The sequence below is a fragment of the Aotus nancymaae genome, unplaced genomic scaffold (assembly GCF_030222135.1).
Source record: "Aotus nancymaae isolate 86718 unplaced genomic scaffold, 86718_ANA_hifiasm-v0.15.2.pri h1tg000089l, whole genome shotgun sequence".
NCBI classification, from domain to species: Eukaryota; Metazoa; Chordata; class Mammalia; order Primates; family Aotidae; genus Aotus; species Aotus nancymaae.
The window spans coordinates 7,369,701-7,384,919 of NW_026988504.1; the positions used below are offsets into that span (position 1 = coordinate 7,369,701).

A 15,219-nucleotide genomic window follows, 5' to 3' on the forward strand; every position below is an offset into this window, starting at 1 on the left:
GTACTGAGATTACAGGCATGAGCCATTGCACCCAGCCGTGGGTGTATTTTCAAAATGAACAAATGGATGTACATATCAAAGGAACTGGCTTCTTCAGATACCCAGAACAGCTGGAGACTGGGCAGCTGGTGGGGCAGGGTACTAAAGATTCCGGAACCCCGAAGCCCAGGTCTGCCTTGCGGGCTGATACGAAACCAGGCTGTGACTGCTCAGGCCAGGGGACTGTGGCTCCCGGCACATCTGAACCCAGATTGTAACTGAGGACCACTCACAGAGCCTGAGCTTGTCTTAGGGCAAAGGGGTTGCAGGCTCCCGGGCTTCCCCTCAGGGCCTGTGAGCCTGGCACCAGAGCAGGCCAGGGGGCAGCTCAGGGCCTTGCCCAGAAGCGCTCACCCCTGGCCTGGGCTGGCAGCGCCCTTCCCGGTGCCCACCGTGCACACGGCTGTCTGCAGGATGGCATCGAAGCCGCCCTCAGGAGCGTCCAGATTGCCCGAGATCCGCTCTCCCTGCAGTTTATTCCGGAACTCATCCACATCTTCTGTGAGGCTGATGACGTTCTTGAAGGAGAATGGGGGGTCACTGTTGGGCCAGGGCTCCTTCAGCCTGGGCAGAGGTGGGAGGAAGAGAGAGCATCAGAGGGGATGACACCGTGGACCACAGTGCCCCTGGCTTGTTTCAACTAGGAGAATTTTTTTTTTTTTTTTTTGAGACTGAGTCTTGCTCTATTGCCCAGGCTGGAGTGCAGTGGTGCCATCTCGGCTCACTGCAACCTCTGCCACCTGGGTTCAAGTGATTCTCCTGCCTCAGCCTCCCAAGTAGCTGGGATTACAGGCACCCACCACCATGCCCAGCTCATTTTTGTATTTGTATTTGTATTTTTTTATTTATTTTATTTTATTTATTTTTGTTGTTTTGTTTTTTATTTTTATTTTTTTATGAGACAGAGTTTCGCTCTTGTTGCCCAGGCTGGAGTGCAATGGCATAATCTCGGCTCACTGCAACCTCCACTTCCTGGGTTCAAGCGATTCTCCTGCCGCAGCCTCCCAAGTAGCTGGGATTACAGGCGCCCACCACCACGCTTGGCTAATTTTTACAGTTTTTAGTAGAGACGGGGTTTTGCCATGTTGGCCAGACTGGTTTTGAACTCCTGAGCGCAGATGATCCACCCGCCTTGGCCTCCCAAAGTGCTGGGATTATAGACATGAGATACCCTGCCCAGCAGTAGAAGAATTTTAAGACTGTGGGTGAGAGAGGAGCGGGGGTCACATGGCCCGGACCCCTGCCTACCCGAGGGGCCCACCCAGTCACTCACTTCTCAGGCCTCATGTCCGTCTGTGGGACACTGACTTTGTCCACAAACTTGCCAAATCCAATAGTGTAGTCGCTGGTGAGCTGGCTCAGGACCTGAGCTGGGGTCAACAGGACAGAGGGGATAGCTGAGTCCTGATGCCCCCGTGCCCCGATGCTCCCCATAAATGCATAAACACGGCCCCCCACGAAGGGCTGGCTCAAAAGGAGGAAGAGGGGGGTTAACACTTTGCATGCTGGACAAAGGTTCATGCTCACAACATCTCCTGTTCCTATTTATGGATGAGGGGAATGGGACTGGGGGCCTGGCATTACTCATACAGCAAGGGCAGGGTGGCTGGGAATGCAACCCAGCTCTGTCTGAAGAGCAGACTCTTCCCCACAACCTCATGGCTGGGGGTGCCCTCTTTGTCAGGGCCAGATGGCTCCACTGCCTGCCTGCCCTGGGCCTTCTCTGAAGTCCCCAGTGGTGAGTAGGGTCTGGCTGGGACTCTTCCCTTGAGAATGGAAGGGAAGGTTTTTGGGGGCTCAAACGTCCTGTGTTTCCTTCTGGGTGGGTGCAGCTGTCCTGAGTCCTGGCCTCCCAAGCAGACACCCGCCCTGTTCCCCTCCTACCCTGCTGTCCTCCACTCTGGCCCCGCCATACCCAGGTTCTGCCCCATCTTCTTGAGGTTGTCCAGATCATCAGACATGGAGTTGGAGAAGTCCATGAGGATGTACAGGTCCACGGGGCTCTCCAGGGGCTCGAACACCTCCAGCTCAAAGTGCTGCTCCTCACCGGGCCGCAGCCGGACCCGCAGGCCCTGGGGGGACATCTGGCTGCGATGCAGGGTGGTGTCGATCTGGGTCTCCTGCAGCCAGCGGAAGGGGACAGCTGGCTGGAGGGTCACTCCGGAGGCCTGATGGGAGTCCAGCCGGGCCAAGGGGCCCAATGCACTCCCATAAACAGCCAGGTTGAGCATGGTGAGCCCCCGGCCCCCCCAGGCACCTCTGTGATCTGGAAGCTGCTCTCCATGACCATGATGCTCTCCCGCCGGCAGCCTGCGGCCAGCAGCTCCGCCCGGGTGTTGCAGCGCCGGTCCCTGAACATCTGGCCAGAAGGACAGGGGGTCAGCGGGGGCAGCATCCATCCCCTGGCTGCCCCAATACCAGATTCATTTCCACCAGCGAGTCCCGACCCTTGCCTTTTCCACACCCTCTCCTGGGCCAGGTCCTCACCTCATCTGTGCAGTAGGCGCAGTCCTTGTCCACACGAATGCACTCGGTGCAGCTCTTCACCGGGGCCTTCTTGCAGCGGTTTGCTGTGGGGGCAGAGGTGGGCACGTGCATGGAGGGGGCGCTCAGCAAAGGCAAGCCCTTTCCCGCCTGCACCTTCACCTGCAGAGGTGAGGATTCCCTCCCTATGTTATTGATGTATTTATTTTGGTTTGCTGCTGTTGTTGGTGTTGTATTTTTATTTTATTTTACTTTATTTTTGAGATGGAGTCTTGCTCTGTTGCCCAGGCAGGAGTGCAGTGGTGCGATCTCGGCACACTGCAACCTCCGCCTCCTGGGTTCGAGTGATTCTCCTGCCTCAGCCTCCTGAGTAGCTGGGATTATAGATGTGCACCACCATGCCCGGCTAATTTTTGTATTTTTCGTAGAGTCTGGGTTTCACCATATTGGCCAGGCCAGTCTTGAACTCCTGACCACAAGTGTTCTGCCCGCCTCAGCCTCCCAAAGTGCTGGGATTACAGGCGTGAGCCACCGCGCCCAACCTGTATTTTAATTTTATTTAGTTTTGAGATATGGTCTTGCTGTGTCGCCCAGGCTGGAGTGGGGTGGCATGATTATAGCTCACTGCAGTCTCAACATCCTGGGCTCAGGCAATCCTCCCACCTCAGCCTCCCAAGTAGCCCAGCTAATTTTAAAGTCTCAGATCCGGCAGACTTTCCTCAGCCTTCCCTATTACCTTTGATAAGCTGCACCTAGCACCAGGCCCTTTTCAGGTCCCTCCTCCATCGCAGCTCATGCCTCATAGCGAGACCACTGCCACATGGCCTGTCTGTGCTCTGAGCCTCCTCCAAGGTGAAGGGAACAGTGTCTTATATACCATGGTAGCCCCAGCACCCAGCATACCTGGCACTTAGTAGGTCCTCAGTAACGAATGAAGCAAAACTCTAGATTTCCCCCAGAGGTTATAGGAATTCGCCTTGGTTCTGCTCAGTTAAAAATCACAGTGAGGACCTACTATGTGCACCTGGTATCCACAGTAAGTGGCCTCCTGGGCTTCAGGCAACGGTGTGCTGGTTGTGTCTAACAGTGGCTCTGGCGGTCAGTGCCATGGCTCACACTTGGGAGGCTGAGGTGGGAGGATTGCTTAAGCCCAGGAGTTTGAGACCAGCCTGGGTAACATAGTAAGACTCTGTCTCTACAAAACAATTTTTTTTTGTGGGGGGACGAAGTCTCACTCTGTTGCCCAGGCTGGAGTGCAGTGGCATGATCTCAGCTCATTGCAACCTTGAGGTTCAAGCGATTCTCCTGCCTCAGCCTCTTGTGTAGCTGGGATTACAGGCACCTGCCACCACACCCAGCTAATTTTTTGTATTTTTAGTAGAGAAGGGGTTTCACTGTGTTACCCAGGATGGTCTTGATCTCCTGACCTTGTGATCCACCCACCTCGGTCTCCCAATGTGCTGGGATTACAGGCATGAGCCACCATGCCTGGCCAAAACGATTGTAAAAATTAGCCAGGTGTAGGGCCGGGCGCGGTGGCTCACGCCTGTAATCCCAGCACTTTGGGAGGCCGAGGCAGGTGGATCACGAGGTCAAGAGATCGAGACCATCCTGGTCAACATGGTGAAACCCCGTCTCTACTAAAAATACAAAAAATAAGCTGGGCATGGTGGCACATGCCTGTAATCCCAGCCACTCAGGAGGCTGAGGCAGGAGAATTGCCTGAACCCAGGAGGCGGAGGTTGCGGTGAGCCGAGATCGCGCCATTGCACTCCAGCCTGGGTAACAAGAGCGAAAGTCCGTCTCAAAAAAAAAAAAAAAATTAGCCAGGCATAGTGGTGCATGCCTGTGGTCTTAGCAACTCGGGAGAGTGAGGTGGGTAGATTGCCTGAGCCTGGGAAGTCCAGGCTGCAGTGAGCCACGATGGTAGCACTGCACTCCGCCTGCACGACAGAGCAAGAGCATGTTTCTATATAGATATTGAATTAAATAAATACACAAAGAACAATGGCTCTGGTCTCTGGTGGGTGGGGGGCCTTGATGTGTAGTGTTTGCCAATTTCTGTGGTGTAAACATTTCCATCATTTGGTCTATTTCAAGCCAGCAGCAGGACCCCCCACTGCAGGCAAAATTCAAGTGGTAGAAGCTGGCCCCAGTAATTTGTCCACTAGTGACACTCAGAGAGCAGGTGACATGTCAACAGTCTCTCTCTTCTCCAAATTCCTATAACCCTCTTGACTCCACCTCTGAGGCCTCAGTGCATCCTCTGGGTGCCTCAGTTCTGGGTGGGCATCTCCTCTCTGCTTTAGACACAGCCTCCTTCCCTCCTATTCTCAGGCCCCATGGCCAGGACTCAAGATTCTCTGGGCTGCAGAGCTTAGAGCCTCAAGTGTTCCAGCCCTGGAGGTGGGCAGTGGTCAGCTGCTGAATGACCAAGAGCGTTTAGGTGAGACCCCGTGAGACCCGCATGCAAGGGCAGTGTCTGCCCAAGGTGTGCCCCTGCCAGGAGGAGGGTTCAGGGCAGTGTGGACTCACCCAAGGCCCCAGGGAGGCTGGTGCTGATCAAGGCTGCCAGTAGCAGCCTGGCCCATGGGCTGGGGCATGGCCCTGCCATCCTCTTCCTCCTGCAGAACAGCAACAGTTGACACATGAGGCCTCAGCAGCCATGGCCGGTGCCATCAGCTGCCTCCCACTGCACAGCTGTGGAAACTGAGGCTCTGAGAGCACCAGTGATGTGACCAAGGGCACCCAGATGTGAGAGGCAGGGCCCTGGGCCTCTGACTCCTGCCTTTTCTGCTGCCCTGTTCCGTGCCATCCCCTCAGTGGCCGGGTGCCCTGCAGGCCTGTGCCCTGCCCAGGGGTGCCCTGTCCAGCCTTCAAGGACTCTGGTTTGTAAGCCTGTCCCAGTGCCAGGCCTCTCGGCGCTGGGCTCCCTGAGGACAGAGCTGGGTTTATTCTTTGCCTTTCAGACCCCAGTGGGCGTGGGTCAGGCTTGGCCATGATGGGGTCAACCAATGAGGGGGCCCTCCAAAGAAGGGGCCACAGCTCTGCCTCCTGCTCCCTCTGTCCTGGCCCACTTACCCTTTGGTGAGGGTGGTGCAGACGGGAAGAGAGGGGCCCCTCCCAATATCTGGGGTGGGGGGGGCCAAGCAGTGGCTTGCTGCACGGGGCTGTGTTTTGAAGTGACTGCCCGGCCCATCAGGGTGGGGTCTGAATCCTCTGCCCTACCCTGTACCTCTGCCTGCCCCAGAATTAGGTTTTCAGGACCCCCGAGCCGTTCACCCTTTCACAAGTTAGCCCAGAGTGAGACCCGCATACACACACTGCGGCTCTCCGCCCAGACGTCCCCAGCAGCTGTGGGTTTGCTATTAAACCATCCTAAGCCCTCAGCAGCCTTCAGGGCAGACCTGGGCATCCCTGAGGTCCTCTAAGAGATGTGCGGCCTGAAGGCCTGGGCAAGAAAAGTGGCTGGCAGCAGAGTCACCTGGGCCTTCAGGGCCGGGGCAAAGGTGAGCACTGCGTCTTTCTCTAGGGCCAGGTCTCCCAGAGGCCCAGGCCTCCGCCATGCCCACTGGCCCTCCCACCTTGAATCCTTTCTCAGCCCAGCTTGTGGGGCAGCGGCGGCCCCAGGGTCTGGGGGCTGAGGTCCCCAAGGTGCTGGAGAAGCCCTTCTCAGGCCAAGGGCAGGAAGGCGTTGCCTGTCTGTAAGGCGGCAGCCTGGCGGAGGCCACAGCAGCACCAACACGTGCAGGGCAGACAAGATCAGGAGGCAGCCCTGAGCCAGCAGGGAAGGGTGGGGACAGCAGGGGTTCCTAGAGGGAAATGACTTCCTTGCAGCCTCGGGGTGTAGGTGCCACACCCACATGCTACACAATGCAGACTGCAGGCTCAGGCCTCCCAGGCATCATTACACAGGCAGGTACAGGCCTGGAGAGCCGAGCCCAGCTCTTCCTCCCACTCCCTGCAGCCACAGCCCCGCAGGCAGTGCTGATTTCACCACCGTGACTGCCACATGCACCCCGGGCTTCATGGAGGTGATTGCTCAGCACAGGAGCCCGGCAGGGAGATGCTTGTGTTACACCGGTTTCCCAGATGAGAGACCGGCCACAGAGGCGTAGGGCTTCCCCATCCTGCAGCCAGCACTGGGAGGCCAGGACCAGACCCCACTCTGCAGACCCTGCCTTTAACCTCCATGGCAGTCTCCATGCGGAGGCTACAAAATGGCAGTTAGAGGGCTGGCGAGGCACCCGAGTGTTTGGCTTGACTGAACTTGTTTCAAAAGTTTTAAAAGTAGGAGCCAATGTTAGAAGCAATGAGATTTCACATAAAAGGAATTGGTGTTTATCATTAGATGTGTCATGATGGGCTTGGCCCAGCGCTCAGGACACCCACTCTCCAGGCGGCCCAGGCCCCACCAGGCTGTCCTGACTGTATGTACCAGCTGGTCCCGGGAGTGTGTGACTGCTGCCCTGAATGCCATCACACTGCAGCACAGGCAGCTTGCCCACACAGGGACACACACACACACACACACACACACACACACACACACAGGCCATGCCCACCTGCCATCAGATTCAGAGCTCCCTGGCCCACATCCCAACCCCTGGGGACACCTCTGGGCACATCTGCTCCTGCCCACCACCCTCTCCTGCTGTCACCTCTCCTTCCTTCACCCTCAGGGGCAGCTGCCCAGAAGTCCGGAGACCCCAGGCCCTTGGCTGCTCTGTCATCCCCTAGAAATCAGGGCTGAGGAGACAGACATGCCTTCCTTGCTGTCCCTCCTGCTGTCCTCCCCTTGGCCCTCAGGATGGAGACTCCAATCCTTCACTGCCAGCTCTGTTGGGGACAGCAACAATCATGCCACTTGTGCCTGGTCCTTGTCCTCAGGGTGTGGCAAGGCCATGGGGGAGGAGGAAGAACCCTGTCCCTGCCCCTGGGAGTCACCAGGAGCCCCAGAGCCCCAGTCCCAGCCAGAGGGCACCCCAGGGACCGAGGCGTGGGAAAGAGGGCTGATGCTGTAGGAGGTGGCAGCGTTGGGCACAGCCCCCAGGCTGTTGGGTGAGGCCAGTCGAGCTTCCTGAAGGAAGGCGCCTGGGGCCGACTTTGGGAGGAGGGCAGGCCTGTGCTTGGCCAAGAGAAAAGGAAAATCAGGGACTCCCCAGCACCAGATGGACTGTGGCACTGCACACAGCAGGCCTTGCCTGGAGCGGGGAGGGCGTCTGCCTCTCTACTTTTAAAAGTAGGAGCCAGTGTTAGAAACAACGAAATTTCACATAAAATCAGGAATGTGGGTTTATCATCAGATGCGCCATGATGGGCTGGGCCCAGTGCTCAGAGTGGCTTCTCCTCCACCTTCTTTGCAAACCCTAGAGGGGCCCAACCCCACAGGCCTGCCAGCCACCGTCCTCTGCCTACTTCTCCCGCAGGCACACCCAAGGTGCTCCTTTGACCTGGAGGTCTGATGGGCAACACGCTTCTCCAGCTGCTCTGTCCCTCGGCTCCCAGCTGCCCCCGGTGCACTCCGGCGAGGCTGGGCACCTGTCCTGGGCAGTGTCGACGGAGGGACCCGGGCCTGCCAGCCTTCAAGGAGAGGAAGGGGAGACAAAAGCCACCGGTCCCGCCCGACCAGCTCCCCTGCGCTGCTGCCCGGCTGGGGCGGGCACTCACCCTCTCCCGGCCAGCCCTGGACCTACCTCGGCGCGGAATTATGACCTCCGCGGCTGCCGCTAGGCGATGGGGCCACAGCGCGCGGACTAGCCGGGACGCTCCGAGGCGGGGACGGGGCGGGCAGCGCTTTATGGGGCCGGCGCGCAGGTAGGAAGGAGGCGCTGGTGAGTCAGGCGGGCTGCATTCCTTCGCGCCGCGCGCACCTGTCGGGGCAGGAGCTGGGTGCCGCCACCGCGGCCGCCGCCGGGTCCGCCCCCCGGAAAGGGCTGCGGCTCCCGCGGCGCCAGCCCAGCGCCCCGACCGGCCAGCGGCGGGGGCCGGGGGAGGAGCCACCGCTCTCCCTCTCCCTCCGGTCCGGCCTCGGGCGCCGGGCCTCCCCACCCCTCCAGGCTCCGGGCTCCAGGCTCGGTGCGCGGGCTGCGCCGGGCTGGAGGCGGCCCCTTAGCCCCCCGCCCGCACGGGAGCCCTCCCTGCTCCGACTCTGGGCGGCGAGCCACCGCCGGGCTGTGCTGCTGCGGCCCCGACGGCCGTCAGACGCGCGCCCCCCTCCTTGCTCCCCGTGCCAGCGCGAGGCGTGGGCCCAGGGAGTGCCCGGGCCCGGTCGGGGGGCCGGGCTCCCCGTCCCAGCTCTGCTCTGCAGTTCACAGGGTCCTCTCAGCCTCCTACCCACTAACCTCATGTTGTGTCCAGAGGGAGATCCGAGCAAGTGTCGGGTCCTCAGTGTGCACTTGAACAAGCTACTTAAACCTCCTTAAAATGTGAACAATGATACCCTGGAGAGGCCAGGGCCGACCTGGCATGGATTGGCACTCAATGCCTTGTTACAGTTGTTCTTGACAAGCCGGTTACAGAGCTGCCGTCTCTCAAAGGCCACTGGTTACCACGGGTGTTCAGGTCAGTCCTCTCAAGGAGCTCCATGACCCCAACGAGTTCCATTTTTCGGTTTTTTTTTTTTTTTTTTTTTCTTTTTTTGAGACAGAGTCTCTCTGTGTGGCCCAGGCTGGAGTGCAGTGGTACAATCTCGGCTCACTGCAACCTCTGCCTCCCAGGTTCAAGCAATTCTCCGGTCTCAGTCTCCCGAGTAGCGGGGATTACAGGAACCCACCACTACATTTGGCTAATTTTTGTATTTTTTAGTAGAGACGGGGTTTCGCCATGTTGGCTTAGGCTGGTCTCGAACTCCTGACCTCAGGCGATCCACCCACCTTGGCCTCACAAAGTGCTGGGATTACAGGCGTGAGCCATCGCACCTGTTCAGGGCTCCATTTTTCTCTAGCCTCACCGGCCAGCAATGGCAAACAACACCAGACGCTGGCAGAGCCCTGCCCAAACCATGTGGTTTCAAGCTACCCTGTTTTTGAAACAGGCTGGTCCCGTCCCATGTTGCTGAGCCCAGAGTATCTTCCTTGTCCTTGAAGACGTTGCACCAACCACGCGCTACAGAGCCTCCCTTGACCTCTCCACAGCCCAAGTTGGTTTATGTGTCCCCATAACCCTCGGGCCATGGCTTTTTCATGGCATTTGCCACATTGGTTTGAAGAGTTGTTGGCCAGGCGTGGTGGCTCATGCCTGGAATCCCAGCACTTTGGGAGGCTGAGGGTCAGTCAGTTCGAGACCAGACTGACCAACATGGAGAAACCCCATCTCTACTAAAAATACAAAATTAGCAGGCATGGTGGTGCATGTCTGTAATCCCAGCTACTCGGGAGGCTGAGGCAGGAGAATTGCTTGAACCCAGGAGGTGGAGGTTGCAGTGAGCCAAGATTGCACCATTGCACTCCAGCCTGGGCAACAAGAGCTAAACTCCATCTCAAAAAAAAAAAAAAAAAAAAAAAGAAAAAGAAAAGAAAAAATAAATTGTTAGGAATCTCTCTACAGGGTTGGACTGTGACTCCAATAGCAGCTCCTCTCTAACACCTGCACCGTGCCTGGTGCATAGCAGATGCTCAATAACAGGGTGGTGGAGAGAATGGGATTGTCACACAACCTCCCTGAGCCTCCGTGCTCTGTCTGTAAACAGATTCCTGTGCTGCCAACTCTCGATTGTGGAGGTGCTGGTTGCAAATGTGAGTCACCACCTTTCCCGGTCATCTGAGAGCTGGTCTGCACAGAGAAAGTGCTCAGAGAGGCTCACTCCTGGATTTGGGAACAGAGTGGAAGGAGCCCCAGTTTGGTTGAAGCACTTAGGTCTGTGTGTGTCAGGCCAACACAAGCGCCCTGTGGACCTGAGCCACTCCAGCAGGTACCCAGTCTACCCCGAAAAACAGGAGCACAGAGCAGGAGCTCAGAGAAGAGCCAAAACCAGCCTGCCTGAGGAGTCTGGGTCTGCCAGCAGCACCCATTAGAGAACTGAGGGGTCATATACACCCCACTGCAGGTGGGGGCTGAGGCTCTTTCCTGGAGAAGAGCCAGGTTCAGAGCTGGCGATGCCCCAGGCCACTGGGGTCAGCAGCCCCTCCTCTCCTTGTTGCAAACCCTTCTGAAAATGACTAGGAGGCTTGGAGCCCTGTAGCAGCTGAGAGGCAAGGTGTCCACCCCAGGGAGATCTCACTAAGTAAGATAAGCTGTGAGCTTCCTTAGCTTCTCAGAGTCCTTGGATTCATTACCCGCATGTGGACCTGGCGGGGGAGTCCCTGAACCCTCTCAGATCTTGTGCAAATCTTGAGGCGTATCTGATTTCAGAGTGTGGGTTTGCTGGGAAGGGGATCCTTGGTTTACACTGGATTTCCAAACAGGTTACTGGCCCCAGAAGGTTAAATATCACTGTACTACGTGTGATTTTTTTTTTTTTTTTTTTTTGAGACAGTCTCACTCTATCGCCCAGGCTAAAGTGCAGTGGTGCAATCCCGGCTCACTGCAACCTCTGCTTCCTGGATTAAGCGATTCTCCAACCTTAGCCTCCTGAGAAGCTGGGATCACAGGTGCATGCCACCATGCCTAGCTAATTTTGTATTATTAGTAGAGACAGGGTCTCACCATGTTGGTCAGACTTGCGTTGAACTCCTGACCTCAGGTGATCTGCCTGCTTTGGCCTTCCAAAGTGCTGGGATTACAGGCATGAGCCACTGTGGCCAGCCTGCATGTGAATTTTACAAAACTAAAATAAACCCCACTGTCTCTGCAGCCTTAGGGCCAGAGTGAAGTCGGCTTATAGGGGGCTTCCTAGGCTCTGCAAGGGAGGTGAAGCCCCTGGATCAGGACTGAGCCTAAGGACCTTGGATTGTTGAACCCAGGAGGCAGAGGTTGCAGTGAGCTGAGATTGCACCACTGTACTCCAGCCTGGGCGACAGGCTATTTGAGAATACGGTGTAAGCTAAGGATCTCCTTCCCAGCAAACCCACACTCTGAAATCAGATATGCCTCGAGGTTTGCGCAAGATCTGAGATGATTCAGGGACTCCCCACCCCCGCTGCCAGGTCCACATGCGGGTCCAGGTAATGAAACCCAGGCCTCCAAGAAGCCAAGAAAGCTCATGCCTTATTTCACTCCCCGACTCCTCTGTACTCCACATGTGGCCTCCAGTAGGCCAGACTTGTTCAATCACTTATTCATTTTATGAGCATTTAATGAGCACCTATGCCAAATGCTGGGGATACCAAGATGAATGAGACCTATGGCCTGCTTGCTTCATTCCCAGCTTAAACCAGGGGTCTCCAAAGTAGGCCACATATTCTCTAGGCAGGTGCTAGCTGAGACCCTATCCCCCCCCTTTTTTTTTTGAGACACAGTCTCGCTCTGTCACTCAGGCTAGAGTACAGTGGTACAACCTCAGCTCACTGCAACCTTTGCCTCCTGGGATCAAGCGATTTTCCTGCCTCAGCCTCCGAAGTAGCTGGGATTACAGGTGCGCCCCACAACGCCCAGCTAATTTTTGTATTTTTAGTAGAGATGGGGTTTCATCATGTTGGCCAGGCTGGTCTTGAACTTCTGACCTCAGGTGATCCGTCTGCCTTGCCCTCTCAAATTGTTGGGATTACAGGCGTGAGTCAGTGTGCCCAGCCCTAAGCCCCTATTCTTATGCTTGAGGATGTACATTACTTATTGGTAGATTGGCACCTGTTTTATAAAAAAACAAGGAATAAATAGACAGGGGTTGTGCAATGGAGTCCAGTGACCTGTCTGGAGAGCCCACATCAACCACATTTTCAGACTTGTGGCAGAGGCCTCTCCGGTGCAGAATCCTGGGGTTTGTTGTTTTCTCCTCAGAGTCAAGGGGTTGCTCAACAGGCCCCCTCTGTTCTGAGACAGGGTCTAACTCTATTGCCCAGGCTGGAGTGCAGTGCTACAATCAAGGCTCTCTGCAGCCTCCACCTCCTGGGCTCGAGGGATCCTCCCACCTCAGCTTCCTAAGTAGCTGAGACTACAGGTGTGTGCCACCATGCCTGGATAACTTTTTTAATTTTTATTTTGTAGAGACAGAGTTTCACCATGTTGCTCAGGTTTGTCTTGAACTCCTGGGCTCAAGCGATCCTCCTGTCTCAGCCTCCCAAAGTGCTAGGATTACAGGTGTGAGCCACCGTGCCCCCAAAAGTTGAAAGAATACAAAAATCAACTGTATTTTTTACCACCTAGACTCAAGAATAACATTTTGCTGTATTTTATTTCTATATTTGTTATACATTTGTAGATTTTAAAATTTGGAGTTGCAGATATCCTGCTGTCTCATCCCTCAACACTCCAGCACCTATCTCTCAGTAACAGTACCCCATGTCACCTCAATATCTTTTTTTCTTTTTTGAGACAGAGTTTTGCTCTTGGGAGGCTGAGGCGGGCTGATCACGAGGTCAGGAGTTTGAGATCAGCCTGGCCAATATAATGAAACCCCGTCTCTACTAAAAATACAAAAAGTAATCGGGCATGGTGGCACAAGCCTGTAGTCTCAGCTACTCAGGAAGCTGAGGCATGAGAATTGCTTGAACCCAGGAGGTGGAGGTTGCAGTGAGCTGAGACCGTGTCACTGCACTCCAGCCTGGGCGAGCAAGTCTCTGTCTCAAAAAAAAAAAAAAAAAAAAATTAAAAAGAAAAAAAAGAGGTGATCTAGGGAGGAGGAGGATGCTTTGTCTCCCTGTCCGTTTCCCAACAAGCTTTCACTGAATTGTTGTAGCACTCATTGGTGACCCTGGCTTGAATCAATTACAGACTGTCCCCAACTAGATGGTTGGATTTAGAATTTTTTAACTTTAAGATCAGGTTTATTGGGATGAAATATCATAAGTTTAGCATTTGGACTTATAATGATTTAAGTTTTTTTTTTTTTTGAGACGGGGTTTCTCCTTGTTGGTCAGGCTGGTCAGGAGTTCATGACCTCAGGTAATCTGCCCGCCTCGGCCTCCCAAAGTGCTGGGATTATAGGCATGAGCCACCATGCCCGGCCTTTTTTTTTTTTTTTTTTTTTGAGACAGAGTCTTGCTCTGTCTACAGGCTGGAGTGCAGTTGCACGATCTTGGCAGAGGCAGAAACTCTGCCTCCTGGGTTCAAGCGATTCTCCTGCCTCAGCCTCCAGAGTAGCTAAGACTACAGGCATGTGCTACCATGCCCAGCTAATTTTTGTATTTTTAGTAAAGATGGGGTTTTACCATGTTGGTCAGGATGTTCTCCATCTCCTGATCTTGTGATCCACCTGCCTCGGCCTCCCAAAGTGTTGAGATGACAGGCGTGAGGGCATGGTGGCTCACGCCTGTAATCCAAGCACTTTGGAGGCCGAGGCAGGCGGATCACCTGAGGTCAGGAGTTCAAAACCAGCCTGACCAACATGGTGAAACCCCGTCTTAAAAAAATAAAAAAAACCTTTCTATTCTTTGCTGGGCGCAGTGGCTCACGCTACTGTAATCCCAGCACTTTGGGAGGCCGAGGTGGGTGGATCACGAGGTCAAGAGATGACAGGCATGAGCCACCGCACCCAGAGATTTTTATTTTACTATGGATTTATCAGGGTATGCATCTTCCACTTAAATTTTTGACTTACAATTGGGTTTATTTGGACATAACCATAAGTCTAAGGGCACCTGTATTATTTTTGGAGCTGAAAAATTGCAATTTTCTGTTTCTACCTTCCTTTTTACTTTTTTTTTTTTTCTTTTTTTGAGATGGAGTCCTGCTGTCGCCCAGGCTGGAGTGCAGTGGCATGATCACAGCTTACTGCAAACTCCACCTCTTAGGTTCAAGTAATTCTCCTGCCTCAGGCCCCAAGTAGCTGGGAGCACAGGTGCATACCACCACACCTGGCTAATTTTTGTTTTTTCAATAGAGTTGGAGTTTCAACATTTGGCCAGGCTGGTCTCGAACTCCTGACCTCAGGTGATCTGCCCACCTCAGCCTCCCAAAGTGCTGGGATTACCGGTGTGAGCCACTGTGCCCAGCCCCTTTCTACATTTAATAGATGTCTTTCTGACTTAAAAAAAAGGAAAAAAAGGCCGGGCTTGGTAGCTCACACCTATAATCCCAGCACTTTGGGAGGCCAAGGTGGGCGTATCACCTGAAGTCAGCAGCTCAAGACCAGCCTGGCTAACATGGTGAAATCCTGTCTCTACTGAAAAATACAAAAATTAGCTGGGTGTGGTGGTGGGCACCTGTTATCCCAGCTACTTGGGAGGCTGAGGCAGGAGAATCACTTGAACCCAGGAGGCAGAGGTTGCAGTAAGCCAAGATGGTGCTTCTGCACTCCAGCCTGGGCCATAGAGTGAGACTCCATCTCAAAAACAAAAATAACTTTTGGGGAACTGCCATACTGTTTTCCACAGCAGTTGCACCACTTCAGAATCCCATCAATGGTGCACATGGTTAATTTTTCTCACTTAGTTATCAATTTCAGAGCAAGGAGTAGATATATTCAAGTCTAATGGTGGCAAGTATATTTTTTTCAAGTTATCACAATTAATGAATGGATTTTTATGTGCTCAATAGTTTACAATTCATTGTAGGCTGGGCGCAGTGTTTTCAAATTATCACAATTAATAAATGGATTTTTATGTGCTCAATAGTTTACAATTCATTGTAGGCTGGGCGCAGTGGCTCACACCTGTAATC

The 15,219-nt window shown here is 54.6% G+C and overlaps 1 protein-coding gene across 2 annotated transcripts in view; it reads right to left on the bottom strand.

The window, feature by feature from the left end:
- The window catches only part of ITGB4 (integrin subunit beta 4), a 37,161-nt gene extending 28,893 nt beyond the window's left edge, over positions 1-8,268 (bottom strand). For both annotated transcript variants that reach the window (XM_064369605.1, XM_064369604.1), the window contains exons 1-7: positions 8,220-8,268; positions 5,059-5,147; positions 2,527-2,609; positions 2,297-2,398; positions 1,955-2,159; positions 1,313-1,409; positions 432-603 (exon numbers count right to left, since the gene is read on the bottom strand). In XM_064369605.1, the coding sequence (XP_064225675.1) occupies positions 432-603; positions 1,313-1,409; positions 1,955-2,159; positions 2,297-2,398; positions 2,527-2,609; positions 5,059-5,137 (738 nt within the window). In that variant the 5' untranslated portion in view covers positions 5,138-5,147; positions 8,220-8,268. The remainder of the gene's footprint in view (positions 1-431; positions 604-1,312; positions 1,410-1,954; positions 2,160-2,296; positions 2,399-2,526; positions 2,610-5,058; positions 5,148-8,219) is intronic.
- Between the last annotated feature and the right edge of the window lie 6,951 nt (positions 8,269-15,219).